Here is a 23,902-nt window from a genome sequence, read left to right on the forward strand (position 1 = left end):
TTTTGATGCTGAAAATATTAGTTAACAGGAATTTCTGCATCTTTCAAAAGAGCACAATTAAGCCAGGATGAAAAGTCCGTTGTTTCTTTGTATAGAAAAATGAAACTTTTTGAGCATGTTGAAGTTCCTTGCCAGATTGGGTACAAAGCCCCATAGCTGTAACTCCAACAATTAAAAGATTTTTCAGCTCAGTATTTGTGTCTCAAACAAGAGATTTGTCATTAACTGTTAGACCAAAAGCGAATATATAGCCAGTTTTAATGGTGGCAAGCTAATTGTGGTGTAATGGGAAGTTATGTTCTAGGACTAACAATAGTATGGCTAATAATGTGGCAGAGGAAGCAAAAGGTGAGATTATTCATCATAGTTTTAGATTTGACAGATTTAAACAATAAGTAAAGTTACTCTGCTTACACAGTAAGGACATGCAACAAAAAATTGAAAGTAGTAGATACTGACAGAATTTGGTGTAAACTAATAAAAGCCCTCTTTTACGGAAATGTTCAATTGTAGTTTGTTATAACTAATCTAGAAAAGATACACAGAAGATACCACAGAGAGAGGTCAGTTAACGAACATGAGCAGTCTTGTTCATGGACACTAAATGCAATTATTCTGCAATTAATGAGCAACTAGTTGTGGAAAATAAACTTTAGTAGAACATCATTACAATTTCTTCTCTCTCTCTCTCTCTCTCTCTCTCTCTCTCTCTCTTTTTTCTTTCTAATACTAAGGTTTTCTGTATCCCTGTTTACATTTACAGGAATGTTAGAGCTGGTTTTAGAATAACATTCCATTACATATTTTCAGTCTCACCTTTCTCTCTATGAACAGATCTGTCTATCGTGTTTCAGTGTTGCAGTAAAAAGCACACTTTTGGAGTTTGAGAGAGTGAATGCCCTCTCATTAACACAGTGAAACTTACTATCAAGTGCAAAAGTAAACAAAGAAATATTCTTTCTATGTCCACAGTATTTTTAATTGATGCTTCATTATATTATTGTATACAAGTATTTTGGGGGCATGTCACTCTCAGCGCTATCTGTAACTGAAGAAAAATAAATTATATTTGACAAGGTTATGAGAATGTTATTTATATCAGCTAATGAACCGTTACTTGAATGATTTTTTTAAGTTATAGTTATCTATTATAAAATAGAAATAGAAAACATGTAGTGAAAGTCACGTGGCAAAAATTAGAAGCATTTTTTTCCCTCCTCACCATTTGGTGATTTAAGTTCTATGAGGATGACACATACTTATGCTTTTTGTGATTGAGTGCTGCATTAAACACAACTAGGCTTTGGTTTCGACTATTCTTCTCAAAGATATCCCAATATGTTGTTGTTTTCATCCTATAGGCTACCAACTCTGAGAGTAGCATATAATATTAAAATGGCATGTGTACAGATAATCCATAAATCTATCAGTTTCCGAGGTCTGAAGCAATCAACTAGTTCTGAAACCAGTGCTGATGTACACAGTCTGTTTCAGTGTAATGGCTGAAAATACCACCAACAACAGGTATTGGATGCAAAGCAGAACTAGTGCAAAGCTGAACCTGTGGTCAGCCATGTGGAACTGCTCTGTAAGTAAAACCAAGGATGTATCTTTTCTAGGGGAACCAGAATCTTCCTATTGAAATATATATGCATACATGTTTTAAGCTTTGAATCTCTACAATCACTAATCCAGGAATATTTGTGCTACTCCAGTTGCAGAAGAGGGAAGCTTGATTAAACCTTTTGTTTTTTGTCCAGTTGAAAGTCAGCTGTTTTATGTTCTTAGATGTGTAGTTAGCCTGTTTGGTGTAGAGAGTTGGTAGATATAAAAAGTGGCTTTTGCTGTTATATCAAAATTGAGAAGCGGTATTATATGTTAAACCTGAAATTATTGTTGTACAAATTGGAAGAGAAACAAGTTTCTTCACGGTAACAAGAAGGAAATTCTAATCCAAGAAGGATTTCTAATCTTACAGTATTTTTCAGGGAGATATTTTGAAAATTCCCTCACATGTGCTCTCTTCTGTCTCCAGTATTCTACGAAGACAGAGCCAAAACTATATTCAGCTTTTTTTCTTCTTTGCTTGATGCACATTTTTACAGAACCACCTCCGGCTGAGCTTCTTTCCCACCAAGAAGCAAAGCAAATAGTTACCAAGTATCTGGTATGTGCTGATGGAAGGAAGGAGAAGATACCAAGTATGTAGACTTATTCAAGGGCAGTGAAAAGATTTCTTGTTGTTTTGTGAGATTTGTTTTGTGAGATTTGTATTTATCTTTTAGTCTTCAGAAAACTTCTAGCTATTTGGGATCCCTCTTTTTAGCTTTTGTCCCTGATAATGCAGAAAATGGATTCCATAAAGGCCTTCCTCCCTTTAGAAGGGAAATGATTGCTTGGTGATTTTTGGCTTCTTTCAGTCTGTGCCATAGTTCCTTAAATTCTAAATCACCTTCTCTTTTGTTTATTGTTGCATTCTTCTCACAAAATTTCTCAAAACTAAATATTTTCAATAATTCATAGATCCGATCAGTATCTTCTTTCTTTGGTATTTTTATTTAACTGTTGACCAGTTCTTTACTCCACTTACCTCACACTTTTCTCATATCATCTTAGTATTGTCTACTTTTTCCTCTAGGTACTTTCTCTTTGTCTCTGCTTTCTCCCTGGGAGGTACGTTAATAACATGAAATACTAGGTGAGGCATTTTCTATTTTTCTTGTAGCATTCATCAAAATGCTTCTTTTGCTTTTATAGTAGTTGCTGTCATACCACTGTTGTATCTGTGACAGTAAATTCTTTAAGTCTTTAAACTATTATAGTTTATCCATCTTCACATTTCTTGGGCAATCAGTTTATGCTGTAGACAGTAAAAGGACCTGAGTAACTGGAAAATACCCAGTTTCTGTTTTCTGTAACAGGACAGTCTTGGAGCTGTACAACTAGTGTATACATGTATATGTCTTGCTGTTGCTAGAATTTTTGCTACTACATAAAATACTTATTTATGATGTGGCTTCTCATTGCTTCTTTACTGAATATAAAGTTGCTCCAAAAACTTTGTGCGGTTGCATCTTAGCATTAGGAGAGAGCAGGTGTATGTGTGGGTGTGGCTGTTGTGCATGTGGAAATCACCTTATAGGGTTGCTAAATAACCTATTGAAAAGTAGGCATTACCAGCAATTAAAAAGAATTAAACACCTAAAGAGCAGGTGAAAAGACTCTCTAAAAGTTGGGTTTTTTGGTCTAGTGAACTGTTTGAGATGTCTGTGCTTTTAAATGATTTTTTTTCCCCTTCTGTTTCCAGGTTTTCTCAAATAATGATGAAGCCCTTATTAACAAAAAATTGCCCAAAGAACTTCTGTTAAGGTAATCTACATAATGGGAAAAGGAATTAAAATCTGAGGATCAAATGTTGTTTGTGTGATTTATGGAGTATAAAGTACTGTTCATTTTTTCTTAAACCTGTCTTGTAATAAATAGAAACATGTTTGGTTTTATTCCTGGAATTCTTGAATGTGTTTTCTTTTGGTTAGTCGTGATTTGTTTTAATGTGTTGAAATTATACTATACCACAGAAGATGTGGTGAAATAATAGTCTTTCTTGCATACCAGAAAAAGCATTGAAATAAGATGTCCAGGAAGCTTTAGTATATGGAATACTCAACAAAACTGTTTTCCATGTCATGCAAAGTGTCTGTCTGAATCGTTTATTATCCTTTCTGTAATGTAATACCCTATAAGGCATATTTGCACTCTTGTTATGAGCTCTGCTATAACAAAATAAAATACAAATAAAACTTCAAAGCTTTGAAAAAGTCACTGCAGTGAAAAATACTGCCTGTTACAGTTCATTTCAGTCTGTTATACAAGTTACAAGCAAGGGAGGGTTTTTGTTACTGTAATCATTCAGTTAGCCATAAGTCTCACCAACTTGCTGAAGTATAAGTAGATCACTTGTTTAGGAGCTAACTGCAACACAAGATCAAGAAGTCCAGCCTGTGGTTAAAACACCGATGGATGTCTTCATCCTCTCATCTTGTTGAAAGTTGATTTCGGGCAAAGCATTAACTGCCTAACATGGAAATACTTCTCGACTGGATGTGACCACTTCTCTTCAGAGCCATAGGTTCTACTACAGCCCATTTGTCGCGCAAAAAAATGCATTCGCAGACATTGCTGTGGTTACAGTTTTTAATGATGGTGTTATTAAAACTGAGCTCGTAATTTGTTCTTCGTACACTGAAGAGCTGTTTAGGTTAGCTGGTATATCGTTGCTTCGTGTCTGATGTGAAAGGGAGAATGTCTGAAGTAAGTGTTTTGCTTTTTTGTGTCCAAAGAAATGTTCCTAAAATGTTGTGACTTTTTCTACTCTCTGTACTATAACAGTGCTGTCTTGGTGGTATTAAGGTCAATTGTTGAAGGATTTGAATTTACATTTTCATTTTTGTTGAGAAATTTTCACTCCATGTGCTGAAAATGTTGTAAATTAGATCTCTAGAACTGTTCAAAAAAATCTGATTAAAAGAGAAGCATCACTAAATGATACCCTGAACACAAATTCTAATGACTTTGCTTTGTTGCGCTCAATGGCATATGTAAGCCACAAGAGGAAAGTCATTTAATACACCGCCTCCTTAGCAAAGAAACATAACCTGAACGCACTTCTTTTTTAGCAGGAGTCTCCAAATATGTCGTCCTTTACTGTGGTAACAGCAGTCCTCTTCACTGTTACATGTGTTAAAGGTACCACTTATGTAGTTCAACAGATTTCATTGGGTGTGTTTTGGATTGTGAGAAGTATATTGTGCACTAAGATAGCAAAGACATCTTATTCTGGAATAACTTATTTGGTTATGTGGTGTGCCTTAGTCTTCATTGTAGGATAAAAAAATACTTGTGGAGTGATAGAGATCTTTAAATTTCTAAATTTTTGTGTCTGTGCTAATTACACATATTATTTTATAGATGCCACTCATGTTGACATTTACTAAGAGGATTACTAAATCTGACTTGTAGATTCCTGCTTCTTGAATGGGAATTTCAAGTATGCAAGTTATTTAAAATGTTGTATAGGGGAATGGCTTGTTTCTCTCATTGAACAGTATGTTTATTTCATCATATTCTACTATACAGGCTGTTTAGAAAAACTCGGCAGGAAAAAAACTATGTGCAAGTAGATGGAGAGTAACAGTGACTTAACTGAGCTCTTGTAGTCAAGATAACTTCTTTCAAAATAACTTTGTAGGCTGTACGGTCTCCCCTTGGATTTGAGCTATTGAAGGTGTGGTACAGCAAGGCACTGCCTCTAGAGTAATTATTGCGGCAGTGTCTGGAGAAGTCTTTTCCACAATTTTAAGGGCTGCCTGGTGCTGGAACAACATGATAAAATAGCCGGGGCCAAGCATGTACAGAACTGATTCAGGCAATTTTCTGTTTCTTGTGCAAGTATGTCCTCTCTTGGGATGTCACCAAAGTAGCATTGCTGCTGCAGCCAGAAGAGCTGGGGGTCTGAGAAAGAGACTTGGTGCAGTTGGAGCTCTCAGTAAGGTAGGCTGAGCTAGGCTCTAGGGAGGCTGGAAAGTAAGAGGTGACCTGAAGGCCTACCATATCTCTACTTAGGTACTGCTCAAGATGGAGACTTCTGGCCTGCATCCCCAGATACACTTGACTGGCTAATTCTTTTTCTTTTAGAATGTGTCTGGGGAAGTAGAAGGTGGTGGTGACGGTACCTACAATTCATGGGGTGATCTCATGCTATATGCTGGGTCTTGGGTGATGTTCTGCCCCCAGCCAGAGAGAAACAAAGTTCGCACTTTCCCAGCATCCACAGTACTGTGCTGATTCTCAGGGTAATAACAGGGCTTTAGAATGAAGCGGAAGGAGATAAATAGGAGAGACAGTCTGTAAACTTCCTCTTGAAATTGTACTACTGCAGAGCCAAATTCACATGGACAGAGACTGAGCATGTAAGAGGGAGTGTAATGATGGGACATAGTTCTAGGTTCTAATCCCTGCAGAATGCTGAAGTGCCTAGGGATATTTAGGGGTGCAAAATGGATGTCTAAAGGATTATCAGTGGGAATTTGTGGTTTACATCCTGAACAGAAATGCTTTTGTAAGCCTGAGCATGAAGGTATTTTAAAACCTAAACCAGTTTGTGCTACAGCGTGATTTAAAATTGTCTTGTAGTAGTATTATGCCAAAGGAGATTCAATGCTACTGTACTGAGTATAATTAATATCCTAATTATTTTTACTATGTTAACTAAGTAGTCTATACTTTAATTAAAAAGAGTGAATCAGTTGCAGTTGAAACATTTTGCTCACAGGGCAGGAACTAAATAGTAAATGCTGTTGAAAGTATCAAATGCACTTACTTTGTTTCCTCCTTATATCAGATATATAGGAATATCCTTGCAAAACACTACAGCTCTTTCTTAAAAGTCTAAAATTTGACACATGGAAAAAGAGTGCTTAATATCATGTTGTTACAAATGTCTGGAAATGGACTGTAAGCACCAAATCTTTTATGGCAAGAAACAGTCGTGTTCTCATTTGCATCAGGTATTTAAACTTATGTAATTCGACGGTAACAAGCTGTCCAGTGTTTCTCATTAGAACTGAGAAGCCTATTTCTGATAGTAGACTTTGGAAATACTACTCCTCTTTAAAACTTACTTGTTTATTGCTATAGTTGTATGCCCTGAAGTTAAACACAGTAAATATCTGGTCTTATACTGCAGTCCTTATCCTTTCTCATTACCTTATCCCCCAATTACTATTATTTATCTAACATCTAAAATTAGATTGCAAGCTCCTCAGGGCAGGCTGGTGGCTCTTGCATGTTTCTTTGGACTGTCTGCCACACTTCTTTGTAAATGACTGAAACCTTTAGCCTCCCAGGTGAGGAAAAGTTCATTTGGAAGTACCAAACCAAAGAGATCATTTGTTCCTTCTTGAGTAGAACAGATAATTGGGCAGATGAAGAAGAGTATTTCAAGAAAACCCTAGTTTGGACAGACCAGTCATAATTTGAGGTAGGTAGGAGAACAGTTTGAGCAGAGAAAGGGAGGCCTTTCATGTGTAGGTTTTCTGGTTTATGGGTGTTAATTTTTATTTATAATATTGGGGTCAGTTTTTTTTTTTTTTTCCTCTGGATAAAATAGATTCTTCTAAAACTTTGATTGCTTTGTAGTGTTGTTCAAGGCAAAAGAAATGTGACCACTCCTTTTGGCTATTGTAGTGCTATTAGTTTGCCAGTTGGCAAAGGCCACTAGACCCTTTGCTCTTATGTATTATGACAAGTGAAAAGTTGAATGAATGCTCAGTTGTATAATGTTTGAGTAAGAGTGCCATGGAGGTATTTTATAACTTGTAATTTAAACAATGTCTTCAGACAGTTGTAGCTTTATTTTTTTCTTAGCCCATATATTTATGGAAAAGCATTGTTTGATTATGCAGTATGTTAGTTGCAGACTTACATTGGAATTTAAAGTTAATAAATCGTTATCTGTCACAAAAGGACCAGAAATAAAGTCTGAGATGGACTACTGCAGTTTTAACAGTAGCAACTTTTGTGGTAGGATGTCACAGTCTTCAAGAAGATCTACTTTTTATTTTTCTATTCCTTGTAAATTGTCAGAATTCTCTAAAAGAGCTAATAAATCTTACATAGTCCTAAAGAATTATGATTAAGTAGACAGTGCTGTTTCCTTGGATAAAGATTAAAACATTTAATCACTTTTTAGAAGCTTTATCTTGTCCGTGACCAGTGTGTGTGGTGCATTCTAATCACTTGCGTTGTTGGGTTTCTAATCGCATCCTTGGAGTTGAGGACCACTGGAAATAGGTAGGCAACTCCACAGGAGTGAATCTAGATTTGATGTTATGCTATTATCAGTCTTACTGTTCTTGCTTGCTTCCTGTCAGTGTCAGGTTCCATACTTCTAGCTAACAAATACATTTTCATTCTCTTTACCTAGAGGATTTTTCTATAGTGAGAAGTCAGTGTGATCTTGCAGTGCTGTAGCTGCTCTGCATTAATTCTTTGCGTCAGTGTTTTGCTGGCATCCTAAATAGGAGAACTTGCCTTGCTTTATGAAAGTTACTTGCACAAGGCACTATTAGACTTCCCCTATGCAGACACAATATTTGTGTATACATGCTTAAAGGAAATAAGTTTTACTTTCATAAGTAAGTTCTGAACAATTAATTAGGTTCATATTCTGTATGATTACTGATGATGCAGTTGTATCAATTTAGCTATACTTGCAATTGCTTGAAGTCTTTCACAGAAGTCTGCCAAAGAGATGCAAAACAAGGTCTGTATCAAAATTAAAGGCATTCTGTGTGTGTTACAAGACTTGAATGTTTTCCTGAGATTGTCAAACACTGAACAGCAGTCTTCGCTACTCATGGCAAAATGTTGCCTTGTTTAATTATCCAAATTAGCTGAAGTGAGGAAAATGAGGTAGCATAATTGATTGTCATGTTTGAGATAATATCTTTTTTCCTTCAAAATACATGTATTGCCTGCTTACTGAAATTCTGGCCACTTTTAGATCAGTTCCAGATGCAAACTTGTGTTTTTTCAGTTCTTTGACTCACCAGTTGGTTCCCTCTGCATATTTTCTGGGTTCTTTGTATGAAGTTCTAAACATTTGCAAATGATTATATTGTTACCAATTAAGTTTGAAACTGGAAAGGGTAGCTGCCATCCTGTATTCGATATGGGTTGGTGATTTGTTTTTGTTCACAAATGCAAGGCTAAGCTTAAATCTGTATGTTTCAGGCAGAGGTGTTTCATATGTCATTCCTTTAAAAAATGTGAGTGAGAGGCTATAAGAACACAAGCAGAAAATTGTGGACTAGTGCTATTGCACACTGTTCATGTAGAAGAGATCTGAGAATGGAATAGGCTTTTCTTTTGAGGTGCTGAAAATATTTGGGAATTGTTAAAAAGAAATACTCTGTTTAATGTCTGTGCCCAAAGAATTGGGACCTTCTTATTAAATGGAATGCTTCAACATTACCTGATTTAATTACGGATACCATCTCTCAGTAAGAATGTTTGTGACAAGGGTTTAATCATACTGGGACAAACAAAGTAAATAACAAACATTTGAAGCATGAGTAACAGCTAAAAGGGATGTAACAATGGCTTACACAACTCTCAGATTCATACAATGCCACTTTTTGTTTCTTTTTTTTTCTTTTATGTGCTATTAAACTTCTCTTTAGAATCTGTACTTTAACTAATCAATGCCTAATTGCATTTAGAGCTTTATTTACCTTGAAACAGGAGCCTCATTTAAAGTCAATCTCTTGATTAACGAACTACTAAAGCCAAGTGTTCAGAAGTCTTCATGATATAAAGGAGTCAAGCTATTTATATAAAGCTATTTTGGGAGGGAGTGAGGAAGGGAATATTATTCTTTGTAGTATTCCACATCAAAAGTGCCATCAAAACATAAAGGCAGTTCAAAAAAAATTCTTACCTTAGTGTCACTCCATACCAAGAAAACCCCACATTATTTTCATGTTGTTACATATTGACTCTAGAGAGTTTAAATAACAGTACCAGACACTTACAGTATTTTTTTTCCCTGTGTGTAACTCCTGAGGTACTTTACAGTGGATCTGAGCTCTCTTATCTGTATCTTACTGATGAAGAAATGGTAATCAGGAGAAGACGCCTTTTGTTCAAGGTCATCCTCCAAGCCAGCAGCAGGGCCTACAAGTTGGATCAAGTCTACCAAATCCTAGTGCAATGACTAACCAAGGTTTCTCTGACTTTTATAGCTGCAGGGATCATGGTTTCTGGAGCATCCCTAGGGTGCATACCACCAGAGCATTATGTAATTTTCCAGATCTGTGCCAAGCCACTAGTGTGCAGGATGGGTATATTTGATGATCTTGGCCGTTTTTGCCCAAATTATGTACTCCCCTCTTTCACGGGAAAAGGTAGACAGTGGGATAGTTGAAATGGCCAGCAAATTGGATTGGGACTCTGGGCTGCCAGTTAAACCTCTCTGAAGTAGCCATTAAGCTAACTGCATTATGTCACCAAATTTGTACTTCTGTATTCATAAAATTGTAGAATAGCTAAGGCTGGAAGGGACCTCTGGAGATCATCTAGTCCCCTGCTAAAAGCACAGTCAACTAGAGCAGGTTGCTCAGGGCCTTGTCCATTTGGGTTTTGACTGTCTCCAACGATGAAGGCTCAACAACCTCTCTGCGCAACTTGTTCTGGTGTTTGACACCTCCTACTGTTAAAATATATATATATAAGTGGAGTTTCCTGTATTTCAATTAGTGACCTTTGCCTCTCACCTTGTCATTGAGTACCACTGAGAAATCTAGCTCCCTCTTCTTTACTACCCCCAGTAGGTATTTATACACATTGAGAAGATTCCCTAGGCTAAAGGCTAAACAATCCTGGCTCTCTCAGCCTCTCCTGGTAGGGCAGATGCTTCAATTCCTTAATCATCTTTGTTTCTCTTTGCTCCAGTATGTCCATGGCTTTCTTGTACTGGGGAGCCCAGCACTAGACCCAGCACCCCAGTCGTGGTCTCACCAGTGCTGAGCTGAGGGGGAGGATCACCTCCCTTGACCTATTGCCAGTGCTCTGCCTAATGCAGCCCAGGGACACCACTGGCCTTCTTTGCTGCAGGGGCACATTGCTGGCTCACGTCCAACTTGTTGTCCACCAGAACCTTCAGGTCCTTTTCTGCAAAACTGTTTTACAGCCTGTTTGGGTCCATGGGGTTATTTCTCCCCAAGAGAAAAAAAAAACAGCAAACAAACAAACAAAACCCCTCTATTCTAGATTAGAGAGTCTGTGGCTAAAACTTTAACAAAAATCTTACTTTTGAAACTCAAGGAGTTATATGAGCTGCAACATGCAGGACTGTGGAGATTACAGAACGTGATAGCTCATACAGCACGAACAAGAAATTATTAGACAGGACAACCCATGAGACTTTTAAGGTTATAAATCTGAATCCTCCTCCTCTGCAAATATTCCAGTTTAAGAATTGATTAGGAAGGCATGAAAATGTGGTCTGTCTGTGTCTTTCTTTTCTTTTCTTTTTTTTTTTTTTTCCCCTCTCCACTTAGGTTTCTTCCCCTTTGAACTGCCAGTCCTGTACAGCTTCATTTTTAGCACAGGACTTGCCTTGGCATTTGATTTGAAAATAGTATTCAGTCTTTAATGAATATTGTCATGGAAAGGGGGAAAGACAAAAAAAAAAAAGAAGAAGAAAAAGAAAAAACTCCCAGCACAGAAAGGATTCTGTGACTTTCTACTATTACCTTCCCTTTTGGAAGAACTGCAGTATAATTCCTAACCAGTATTACCAGATACTTAATGTTGTTAAATATTATCTTTTCTAATAACAATTGCTGTGGTTTTTCCCTCGAGATCATTGTCTTGCTATTGGATAAATCAGGAAAACCAATGCGAAGAGGCGATTGCTCTAAATTGTTAGGTCACCAGCTGTTTTCAGTGAAACAGGGCCAAGTGAGGATGTTAAAATTGCTTCTAGTATATAACTGACCTTTGGGAAACATTAGGTAAAATCTATTTCATGGTTTAAGCTTTTCCTGAACACTTAGTATATGTTTTGTGTTTGAGTTTTTTTGTAACCTTTTAGAAGTTGAGTTAAATATGAACTTTTAAGTTGTATTACCCATCCATAATATCCGAGTAAATATAAATTAAAGATGCAACAGAAATGCGTTTCTGTTCTATCTTCTGTATTTCATATTCAGACTAAAGTTGTTCTGTGATTTGCATAATGTAGTTGTATTCATTACCTTTATAACTGACCCTGTGTAGGGAATTACCACATAATGTAGTTGCTGTATTTTGTATATCTCCTGAAAAATTGAACTGAACTAGTTCTTCTTGAATTTATCATTGGGGATTTAGCTTCATATGCTAAAAACATTAGTTACTGTACGTGTTGCACTTGTGCTGCATATGGTCATGCTTTACGAATAAGTATAATTTTTTTTTAGAAGAGTGATATGATCTGCTCATCTCGTGAGTAATGTAATGTATAGGCTATAAAAAATCAGATGTCATATAACTATAAAATGAATCTAGCAGAGCTGACCTGTAGAAAAAACTGACTTCTGTTTCAACTGAAGACAGATTAGTTAGGCGTCCTGTAGACAGCCTGTTCTCTTGTATTATTAACATTTATGTCAGTATTGTGTAGCAAATAATTATCTTGGCAAAAGAAAAGGAGGTTTGGCTTGTCAATAACGTTTTGGTACTGTATTTGTTGTTGAAAGATTTACTGCTTTGATATGCAGAGAAAGGCATCGTAGCCTGAGTAGTTTACAAATGGTGACTGTGGAAAGCTTTGGAGTGTCACACCAAGCAGTGTCTAGTTTAAGAGCTTTAGTTCACAAAGTAGCACATGCCTAGTAAAAAGAGATTTGCTTTAATAATTGAGCCAAAAGGTCAGGAATTAGATCAGTTGGTTGATACGTGGTTTGTGTAGAAACCAGCACTTTTCTGTCTCTTGTGATACCATGCTACTGAAGACAAAACCTTACAGAAATGAACCTAAAACAAATAATTTCTTTTACTTCAAAATCATCCAACTTGTTCAATTTTTAATATGCCTCACCATTTACATTTCCAAGGCAGTTATTACTATGTGTATTATTGACTGGGATATTACTGGAATCTGCTGATGGAACAGGTCTGTAACCACAAAGTTGTTGAAGGTTAGGAGAAAAAGAAGATAACATTCAATAGTGGCTCTAGCATTGTTAATTTATCCATATAGATGGAAATTTTTGCATTCAAAATTTTATTCTTATCTATTATAGCTATTAATTATTCTGTTTATCTGCAGTTTTTCTAGCCTTCATGTTTTTATTGTAGTGTTCATACATACTGCTTGGTTACAGTTACCAATGTGATACCTGGTACCTCAGTAGGGTCTTTATCGAAATGAGGGAAGAAGTGAGGGGAGAAACCTTCCACGTAAAAAGAATTGTAATAATCTGTGTTATATATTGAATATGTCATTTTAGGAGAAAGACAAGACAATTTCTATGATGGTTGTGAGACTTTGCAACTGTGTGCATTCGAACAGAATTAGTAGTGAGCTCTGAGAGTGGTTGATGCTCTTTTTCCGTTGTTGCTTGTTAGCAGATTATGCCTGGGCATTATTCCAGACAATTCTGAGAAAAGCCTGTTAAAGAAGAAAAATCCAATCTGTAAGAGCTGTACTTTGTCTTTCTGGGATACTTTTTCACATGTGAAGGCATTACTCTTTCATGTTGCATTTGCATTCTGATAGCATGCAACGGACGTTAGAATGGGGTTTACTATGCTAGGAATTGTGCAAATCAATAATGAAGTCCCTTCCTTAAGAAGTTCACGGTCTAAAATGGGGAAGACAGGATGTTCTTTTTGTTACAGCTGGAAGGTGTGGTAAGATTGAGAAGATTCTCTGAGAAGGTTTTCTAGATTCTTCAGTCAGGCAGTTCTCATCTTTACTGTTTTGATTTTCATTTTGATATAACTTGTTACCATTCTTTGAGTGCAAAAGCACTGCAAACTTAAGACATGAACAATAAATATGCTGAAATAGAATTCCGTTCTCTGCTCAGTCATTAGAAAAACCCTGACTTAATTTCTATAAAGCTTGAGCAATAACATATCAGTCATGTTGGAAAGATACCAAACTTGGGTTTGTTAGGCTAAAAATTAACAGCAAGTCCCTATGCGTCTGAGTGTGTGTGTGTGTGTGTTTATACAGTACTGTATCAAAATACTTAAAATGAGTAATTGCTAGGCCAGTACTGTAAAAGCTTACTCAATGTGATCAAACTGGGGAGAGACTTTGAAAAGCGAGAGGGAGGCTGTTAGGCTTTTTCATAGTTTCATTTCTCCCTCTGTGCATGGCGCACTTTGCAGTGTGGCAGGTTTGTGAAACTTCTTTCCATGGTTCCACAGGGAGGGAGGAAGAATAGTAAGAATGAAATCAGCCATTTCTATGTCTGGAAAGAAGCAGGATAGTCTGCTTATAGCATGTGGGAATAATGAAATATGCATGGTAATATATAGGAAGAAGATAGAGGGTGTAAATCCTCAATTGTAGTTGGCAAGCCCATATAAATTGCAGGGACACTTCCTTAAAGGGGTGACTTAGGATGTCTGTGGCCCTCTCATGCTGATTTTTAGTGAGTCTTTGGGTATCAAGAAAATTCCATAAGACTAGAAGAATATTGCATGCTGACTGTAACACTTTTCAACTAGGCAAGGCAGATGCCAAGAAAACTCAGCCTCGTACTCAGCGTGGACTGGAGAAACTCACCTTAGATTTGTTGGATAGAAAATTAAGGGAGAGGAGAAGAACTGACAATTGTTGTGGTTTTGTGAAGAAAAAGGGGTTGGAAAATACCGTTCTGTGGGATTAAACAATTGACTGGGTTTACCGATCAAAATTATATGCATCTGCTCAGGCATTTGACTTTTTAACATTTGGCTTTTTGATTTAAAAGCAATGTTCAATATATCAGTACATGTTAAGGGGATTCCAAATTGGTTAACAGACTTTTAATTAAAACCTCAGTAAGAAATTATTTGCATTTGGGTATTTTAATATGTTGTTGCAGCAATTGAAAGGTAGACCCAATATCATTCAGTTTTTTTATCAATGTTTTGGAAATCACTGTTTCAGAAGTCACTGGAGATGAAAGTTACAGATGACACAAAAGTAAGAGTAATTGTAAACTACTGTGAAGACAAGACACTTGCAAGGAAATCTGAAAAACATGATAAATTGGGATGTGTTCAAACAAGATTTATTTTACACAAGTGGAAAGATAAATATGGGTCTAAGGAATGTTACTGAAAGAGCTATGGCCTTGATAGAAGGTATCATCTCAGGAGAGGACAGGGGTGTGAAGGTGGATAAGCTGCTTACAAGTTTCTGGTGTGATGCTGTGTAAAAAAGGCTGATACAGTTCATGGCTGTGAAAAAGGGAGTAGTGAAGTCATACTTCATGTCTGTGCACAACTTCCTTAGTATTAATACAGTTCTAACTGCACATGCTTCTGATGTCCCTATTTAAAGAAAAACATTGGAAAATGGAGAATGTGCGAAGAAGATGCGATTTAAAGAACCGAAGTAAACAGATTATCAAAAAGAAGAATGAAAGAGGACATGATAAATGGCTTTAAACCTCCACAAGGAGCTGCTAATGCGCTCTTTAGTTTGGTGAAGAAAAGCGTAGTGCTGGGAAGCTGAAGAGCAGATGTTCACCTTGGAAATGAGGCAAAACATTCTTACAGAGTGATTAACCAGTGGAACAAACTACCAGAGAAAGTAGTGATTTTTCCATCTCTTGAAGTCTTTCAAATTGGGAATAGATCCCTTTCTGGAAGTTTGGCTTTAGCCAAATACAAGTTCTCCTTCAAGGAGCTGAGGAACTGTGAGCTTGCACAAGCCTGTGTGCCTTTGGCATGAAATTCATGCTTGCTGCAGGTACTGCTAACATTGAAAGATCTGCAAGGCCAAACTCATGAGGAATGTGTGTGTCCACAGTGGTATGTGCATAGGGACAAGAAGTCTTGGAGAACTCCAGTTATTGGTAAGCAGCTTCTCTTTCCTGGGCTCAACACAGGCAAACTAAGGAAAATTTAATAGCCTGGGATATAGGAAGTCAGAATAGATGGTCCTAAACTTTACTGTGGATCTAATAACTTCATTTCCAGCTTCCCTGTACTAATCCATGCCACAGACTAAGTGGAAATTAATCTTGCTGCTGGCTGCATTAGCTTCCATCTAGGTAGCTATGGTCATAGAGGACAGATGTGCTATACAGCCATCAGCTGGCCTACTTGGTAATTTTTTCTACTTTTTAAAAATTACAAGTGCCTGCTGGCATAGGCCTGCACCCTATACACCAGACAATGTCAGTGTTGCCTTCTCCATCTCGGTTGGCTGGTTGGGTGGTTTTTTTTAAGCCTTTAAACTGTATAGTCTTATTGTCTCGCTGGCTAGTTTTCCTTGGCTGGTAAAAATTTGCCAGTAGTTCTGCAGGACTGCAAGTAGAGAAGTAACTGTGTGCTAGTGGTTTGCATGTGATACTATACCATAGAGGATAGATAAATAAAAGTGTGTGGAAAAAACATTTTCAAGCAAGTTGATAAAAGGATTCTTAGGAATTATAATAAAGGAATTTGCTGGTATCTGTTACCTATAGCAGTATTTAACTGAATAATAGTGAATCTGTCATTTCTTTGCTGGGTTGTAAGGCATCCTTAACATTGTTGGTTTTTTATCTGTTTCCATTGGGACAGCTTGAGCTGCCTTGAAAGAAAGCTGCTTTAGAACAAAAATAAAAATCTAAAGGCATCATCAGTTTTTACACTTATTAAAATATTTCTCCTTTTAACATAAAAAGACTACTTTAAGTTTTTGGCTTTTTACAAAGACACCTCATACAGAATAATGAACTACTGGAGGAAAAATAAAATACATCTCTTTTGCACTTGGTTTTAATTTACTTTTTTTTTTGTAGAAATCGTACATCGACATTAATCTTTTAACAGTCAAACAATCAAGCATGAAGACAGACTGGTAGACAGAGTAGTGGGATATATCATTTTTCAGCATGTCGTGGTCCCTTCTGTTCTTTTTACTTAAAGTAGAAAGTTGATGCATCATTTCCAGTGCATGCCACGTGTTCTCTGTTTAGACAACAGTATCGTGTCATGGAATGAGTTGTCACTATCCTTCATGTCTTTATTAGAAATAATTTAGAAATCTATTTTTTGTTCTTCGTCTTCTGTAAATCAAAGATAGCCTGATTCCACTCTCTTAGCATTACTGTGAGGAATTTTTACAAGCCAAGAAGCTTTTACAGCTCTCTAGCACAATCTCCACACTCTCACCTTCTGCCTTTTGCCTCATGGAGGGTGCAGGAGAGGTGACTTCAAAGAGGGTTCATGATGGGTCATTGCTATAAATGTTACTCTTGAGAGAGAGAGTATTTTCAGGGCTCATCTGAGCAGTTCAGCAATCTTGCTGAAGACATAAAGAGTGCACTTTGTGTATGAAACACTAAATTTCTTAAAGGGTCTAGATGTTAGAATGGATGTTCAAATAATAAAACAGATGCTATCAAAATAAATGTTATTGATATGGTTTCAGAAATTCTTTCATGACTTCTGAGAATGTTTGCCCTTCTGTGTGTGTAGCTAATTGTTTCTTGGAAAATGTATTATTGTACATTGAAAAAGAGAAAGTATTTGTATGTATTAATGTAATATTGGAAAACATCAACATCCGAAGTGCCCAAAATAAACATCCAGAGGGCCTGATGTTTCTAAGAGGTACTTCCATTAACTTTCATTTCATTGTTGGCTCTTACCGCAGCTAAACAATACAGCCTTTAAGATTTAAGCATCCATTTAGAACTCAAGCTTCAGGCTTTGACTTGGAAAATGGTGGTCAGAATTTTACATAATAAAGCTGAGGATTTCTTACCAGTTATACTTGCTCCTCAGAGTTAAGATTTCAGTATAAGATCATTCCTGTTGTCATTCCTGTTCATTATTTTGGTGACTGAAAAAGTTAGTTGGGGAGCAGGTAACAGTTAATAAGTGAATTACAATAGCATCTTTCATGTATTTTGTATCTTTCATTCTCTGTAATAAATAATGGTTTTGGAATAGGATCTGTATTTTATGCTAAAGCTAATAATTTTCCTTCTCTGAGAACATCCTTTCAACAATTCTTATTGTTGTCTGGAAATGGTATTTAGCAAAATTCACTCTGACAATGAAAAATTTCTTTCTGAAAACTATTAAGAGTAGGCAGCCTTGAAGAATCGGTTTCGTGACCAGAATAGTAATGCTACATTTTGAACTGTAATTGTTTATTGTAGAACAAAGTAAGAAAAGATACTGTCTGTTTTAGACTGGGTACTCATGTTTACAAATTTGGGTCATTGTTAGTACTTAGATTCTTGAATTCGGGTTTTATCTATGTGTTATTTCTCATTTCCATCTTCTAAAATCTTTGCCTATATTTGTGTAAGTTACTCTTTAACTGTAGCACAGTTAAATGTGTATAAAACAGTCTCTCTGAATTAAAAAAAAAATCTGTTATCATTCATACATGTTTGGGTAATGAGGAGGGAGAAACATGTTCAGTTTTCTTTGGCAGCACCTGCTGGTTCTGCTATGAAGGTCTTGACTGCCTTAGAAGGTGACTATGAGATTACTCCTTATGTCTCAGTAAGCAAAATAATTTGATTAAAAACTCATGTTGCATTTAAATTGCTTCTCATATAATTGGTGTTTTTCCATAGAGCTATACAACTATAAATCTGTGTGTTAGTCTGAATTAATAATAACATTTAATTGTTATTCTTTTCCTTTCTTCCTAGAATATTTTCTTTCTTGGACATAGTTACTTTGTGTCGATGTGCACAAGTTTCCAAGGTATGTATTACTGTTGGATTTGTGTTTTGGTTTTTTTTTTTTGGTTGTTCTCTGGAAATTCTCTGAATTACTTGCAAATCATGGACTTTTGGACCTCCTCCTTGTTGTCAAAAAATCAAAGAGCTCTTTCAACCCCTTCGTTGATTAAAACAGATAAACGGTGGATTCAGTCTTGCATTCAGATACGTGGAATTAGTTGCTATGTACTGGACTTCTGTTTAAGGGCAGTGGAAAAGATATCCAGTAGTGTACACTCTATATCTGGAGAAAGGATTAAGCCCGTTTTGGCATAATGGTATTTGCTTTTTATAAAGCATGTGGCTGTATAACACTATTTTTCAGACGCATTTTCTGCTTAAAATTCCATGTAGCTCAGTTAATGTGCACCATGTGTCTAAGAAGTACATCCAGCATTTGCTTGCCAAGTACAAAAGGTGTTAAGTAGATGGACTACTGGTAGAGAAAAAGGCACACAGAGGATAATAGAGAACGCTTGTCTAAACAAACTTTTATGTTTAGCTAGTCTTGTTTTTTTCTTGAGTTAAATTGAAAAATATTTTGTTTCTACATGCACTGTGTACAATGGAGTGTATAATTCTTATACACAATGAATAAATTCTTTAATTTTGTGTTTTTCTCCATTCTTTTAATGAGGAATGACTTATTTACCCATCTTCCTTTAAACATATAATCAGGAGTGTAACTCTTTCACTCCTACATCCATATCGCCTTGGCCTATAATTTCAGTAAGTTTTGTGAGCTAACTAACTTCAGGTTTTGTTAGTACCTTCAGCTAAAACCTAGAATACAGCAGAAGAAAACCAAGGTGATCGAATAAGTGATATTTTTCTTTGAAAAGTATCTGTAAGATGTGGTATTCTTTTTCAATTTTTGCCCTAAACAGTGGTGTGAGAAGTGTATTTGTTGCATCTCTGGCTTTGTTGTTTTGTTCTGATTTGAATAACTATCAATGGTGAAGGACAAGTTCTCAATGTACATCTGACAGTGGAAAGTCAGCACCTTTCTGAAAGGTTTTTGTTCCTCTCAGAATAGGAGCTTGTGGAGTTGAACTGAGGAGATTAAACATGTATACACATTTATCTTAGATCTCCTAACTCTTTTCGTGTGATTTGGTGGAAGGAATCTCATGTTAAGTTACTAAAACATTTTTCAAAATTGAGGGTTAAATTGTGCTGTGACCATGTATGTGTTTTGCATTTAAATTCTTGCTGATGCATGCTCTGTGGGCAGAGGTTAGCCATTCAGGTATAATCTGTTTAGGGCATTTGAGATTCATTTCCACAAATTCCACGTTTTTAACTATTTTTTTTACCACAGATATCTATAATTGCTTTTGTTTTTTAAAAAGTGCTACAAGAAAGTGTACATTATATTTTAGAGTTTGTTATATTTGAATTGCTGAGAGGAAAATTAAGGGAGCAGCCAGTGTATTAAATGTATTTGTTTTCTCTAGGCATGGAATGTTTTAGCTCTGGATGGAAGCAACTGGCAAAGAATAGACCTTTTTAACTTTCAAACAGATATAGAGGTTAGTGTCTTTGGGTTTTTTTGGGGGGGTGGGTTCATTCTTACGGTGATGTTTAAGAGCTTAGACCATTTTCAGTATCCCATAGACTGTGCTCATAGTTCACACCTTTTTAAGGCTAAATTTCAAAATAGTAGTAATGCTGTGAAGGAGCAAATAGAAAAAGCAGAACATTGTATTTGAATTGTTTTTTACACTGGAGAAATATTTGAATTTTGGTTGTCAGCTATATATTAGATAACTTGAGTATATCCTATGCCTACAAGGCTCTAGATATTCAGAACTGTTCATTTTCAGAAAATAAAGGCATAGAAGGTGCCTCTGGGATGAGTGAGACCCTCAGTCAAGAGAATTATTTTGTTCTTACTCTCTGGCCTCTCTGTGAGAGTGCCATCTAGTGCCAAAAGCTCCCTGGACTCTTGGGTAATAGGACTTGGAGACTGAAACAATAAACTGCTAAACAACTTTTCTTACTGTTGACTTGGGTTTGATACAAATTGCTGTGTATGTTATTACCATTTTATGAACAGTTGCTTTCTAACATTTGAACCTTGGCTGGAATGCAGGTACATGTGGATTAAAGTCCTTTTCAGCATAGAAGGAAAAGGTTAGAGCAATCTTGTTTTCCATAAGAAAACCTTGTCTGTATTAATGCTATCATAAATGTGTATAACAAAATAAAATATGACATCTTAAATTAAAGACAAAAATCCATGGGGCAATTCAATTTCTTAAATTGAACCTGAACTAATTTATTATTTGCATTTGGTGATACAAACTGAAATATAGAATATGATAATGGATTTGCTTCTGGATTTTGTTTTTAGGTTCTTAACTTAGTTGCATGAATAAAATCCAGATGGAGATCATTGGTATATTTTGCTAACTGTGGTTCAGACTGTTTCTAAAACTTGACAGTAGTATATATAGTAAATTTTCCCACTGTTCCCTTGAAACTTTATTGCTAGCTTCTTTGTTATACCAGTGTGAACTATAAGGATCTTATGGAGGCAGAGGAAAGATTTCAGCATCTTCAGATATCTAAATGTGTCTAAGAGGTCCTGGAGCTTTAATGTCGTCTTTTCACTTGCAACAAAAGATTGTTTCTTGTTGGCTACAAAAGAATAAACAAAAACATACATCTGTGTCCCTTCTATTGGTCAGCCATTTCTGTGTCTGAAACCTTTCTGCAATTTAGAACCATAGTACTGGGTTTTTACATATTGGATGTTTGCCTTACATACCTAGTGCTGTTTCCCTTTGAGATGCTATATTTGTAACATGGTATTTGAGAAGACGATTGAAATCAATTTGCAATCTGCCTTTGTTATAAGACACTACCGTGGTTTTGAGCATTACTTCAGTACACTACGTTTAAGTATGTTAGTAATATAAACCCCTTACCCCTTGAATTTACTCATAAGAGTATGTTAAACCAATGGTTATTACATAAAATTGTTTTAAACAAGATATGCATTCACATTCAGTCTGTAAGAGCTCTGCTTTTCCTTACGCTACTTTTTGTAACAGATACTTCTTACCTTTAACTTTAGGACAGGTAAAAGCTGCTAATTGTATTTGGCAACTTTTTGCTCAATTGGATGTTCGTGTGCCATTTTATTTGGTGGTGGTGTTTCACAAAGCATCAAACAGTGCTCATCTGAAACTATAAGTGAATGTAAGATTAGATTTTGTTGTGAAAACATCCTGTTTAACACATCATATGATAGAGAATAAAGTGGAAAAAATGTATACTAGAACAGGGAAAAAATGTTTCTTTTCTACTCCAAAAGTTATATCAAAATCTTGAAGTTAGGTGTGCCACAGAATTTATTGATATGTGGCACCAAATGTAAGCTGGGGTAGTTTGTAGAACTAGTTTTCTGAGTTTCATTGAACTATTTCAACAGTTAAACACATGTGAGTGCACTTAAACTGTCTTTTTGAGTATTCTGGCTTTTTTTTTTTTTTAACATGGTTAAAGAAGTAAATGGGCTTGGAAAAACAGAACGTATCACGTTATTTGTTTCTGTTTTCTTTGAATAATAGTGGGTTAGGTATTGGCTTCCTTTTCCCAATTCAATTGAATCTGCATTATATATAGCTCATTGTGAAGGCTTTATTCTTGCAGTAAAGATATTTGGCTTCTGTTGAGAAATAGTTCAGACTAATCAGACAGCTTTAAAAAAATGCATAATTTCATAAAGTATATCATGATCTTCAGTTTGATTGTTTGTTTTGGTGTAAATTCTTCTGAGAGATAAGATAATCTGTTGGCTATGGAGTAAGAAAAAGCTCTGTTAAGAAAATATTTTCACATAGTGTGAGCCAGGACTTTGGTATTGAAGGTGAATAACAAAATAAAGAGGCGTTTTATTTGGGGAAGTAACATGCATGTATCCATTTCAGTAAAATCACTACCATCCCTATTTAGAGAGGAAAACAAACAAAAAATCCACTGAGCTGTGATTTTTGTAAGTAATCCTTCTTAAGGAGAGAGAGGGAGAGAAGAAAATAAATAGTGCTTTTAGGTAGGTGTTAGTCCTATTTGTTAATTATCAGTGTTGAATGCTTTTTTCCCTAAAATTAGATACAATATGGTGTCTAGTCAGTTGTTGCAGTGATTGTCTGCTTTTTGCTATCTTAAATGCTTTCCCCTACAAAAATGTTAGATGTGTATTTTATCATAATTCAGTCTAAGTAACATTGTAATACTACTTTCAGGCTGAATATTAGAAGTATTGTGCCATTCTGCTTATCGCTAATGTATAGCAAAATGCTTTCAGGGTGTAAATAAATAGCATCTTGTAGGACACGTAGGGTCAAGTAGGAAGCTTGTAGACTGTGCTTCAGCCTTTGACAAACAGGTAAGCTGCACAGTGTGAGAAGTCATTTGGTGTTACCAAGTGTTCCCGATATATACGACTTTGAAATCTGGCAAGTAGGCAGGCTCTGGCAAGTCTTCCAGAGGCAGCTGAAGTGGCTATTCCCACCAGGTGTTCAGCACCTTTCTTTTGCAGGAGATAACCTTCTCTATAGCAGGGACTGTAAAATGGGACTTCTCAGAGGCTGTAGTTCGGATTGATGTACTAGCCTAAACATGTCTTCATGGACAATTAAAACTTGCATACCATAGTAATAACTGTGATCCCTGTGGTATGGATATGCTTCCCGTTCTGCCTTTGGGGCAGGAAAAACAACTCAGATGGTTCTTCTGTCTCCCTGCAAATTTGACAGAACTTGAAGATTGTTTTAGCAGTCTTAATGGGTGGGTTTTGCTGAAATAAATAATTGAGCTATGTATGATAGACAACACAAGGAAGGGAGAACTAAAGATTTAATTGGACATCATTCTAATCTGTGTGAGTGGGAGCAGATTCCCAGGTAACTGTTTTATTCTGAAGTAGAAAAAGAAATTTGAAGAGGTGTAATTTGGAGGGGGATAGCTGCAGTTGATTTTCAATACTGGCATTTGTAATTTGGTTATAATGTTATGTCAGAATAAAACTCAACAAAACCTTCCTTTTATTTGGTTTAAGGGTCGTGTTGTGGAAAATATATCGAAAAGGTGTGGTGGGTTCCTGAGACAACTTAGTCTGAGAGGATGTCTTGGTGTTGGAGACTCCTCTTTGAAGTAAGTAAAGTCCTAGATTGAGACATGACTTATTTCCTAATATCTGGATCAAAAGCAATTACTGTTACATTTGCTTGGATTTCTCAGTACTGTCTAATGACCAAAATGGGATACTTAAGTAAGTACTAAGTACCTTAGTAATGACTAAATGAGACTTCAGTTTGGGATCAAAGTATAGTTCCTGTTTTTTCTGGAAATAAATTGAGAAATGAGAATGGTCGTTTTCAGGAGAAATGTCT

At 36.1% G+C, this 23,902-nt stretch overlaps 1 protein-coding gene across 5 annotated transcripts in view; it reads left to right on the plus strand.

The window, feature by feature from the left end:
• The window catches only part of FBXL2 (F-box and leucine rich repeat protein 2), a 55,146-nt gene that overhangs the window by 10,469 nt on the left and 20,775 nt on the right, over positions 1 to 23,902 (plus strand). For 3 of the 5 annotated variants that reach the window (XR_010387686.1, XM_064506456.1, XM_064506457.1), the window contains exons 4-8: positions 2,106 to 2,201; positions 3,308 to 3,369; positions 18,429 to 18,483; positions 19,958 to 20,032; positions 23,569 to 23,663. Coding sequence is in view for 4 of the 5 variants with exons in the window: in XM_064506456.1 (XP_064362526.1) it covers positions 2,178 to 2,201; positions 3,308 to 3,369; positions 18,429 to 18,483; positions 19,958 to 20,032; positions 23,569 to 23,663 (311 nt within the window). In the remaining variant the exon portion in view is untranslated. Of the gene's footprint in view, positions 1 to 1,247; positions 1,589 to 2,105; positions 2,202 to 3,307; positions 3,370 to 18,428; positions 18,484 to 19,957; positions 20,033 to 23,568; positions 23,664 to 23,902 lie in introns of those variants that run through there. The other 2 variants (XM_026101324.2, XM_064506458.1) reach the window with 2 other exon arrangements.

This window comes from Dromaius novaehollandiae, chromosome 2 (assembly GCF_036370855.1).
Source record: "Dromaius novaehollandiae isolate bDroNov1 chromosome 2, bDroNov1.hap1, whole genome shotgun sequence".
NCBI classification, from domain to species: Eukaryota; Metazoa; Chordata; class Aves; order Casuariiformes; family Dromaiidae; genus Dromaius; species Dromaius novaehollandiae.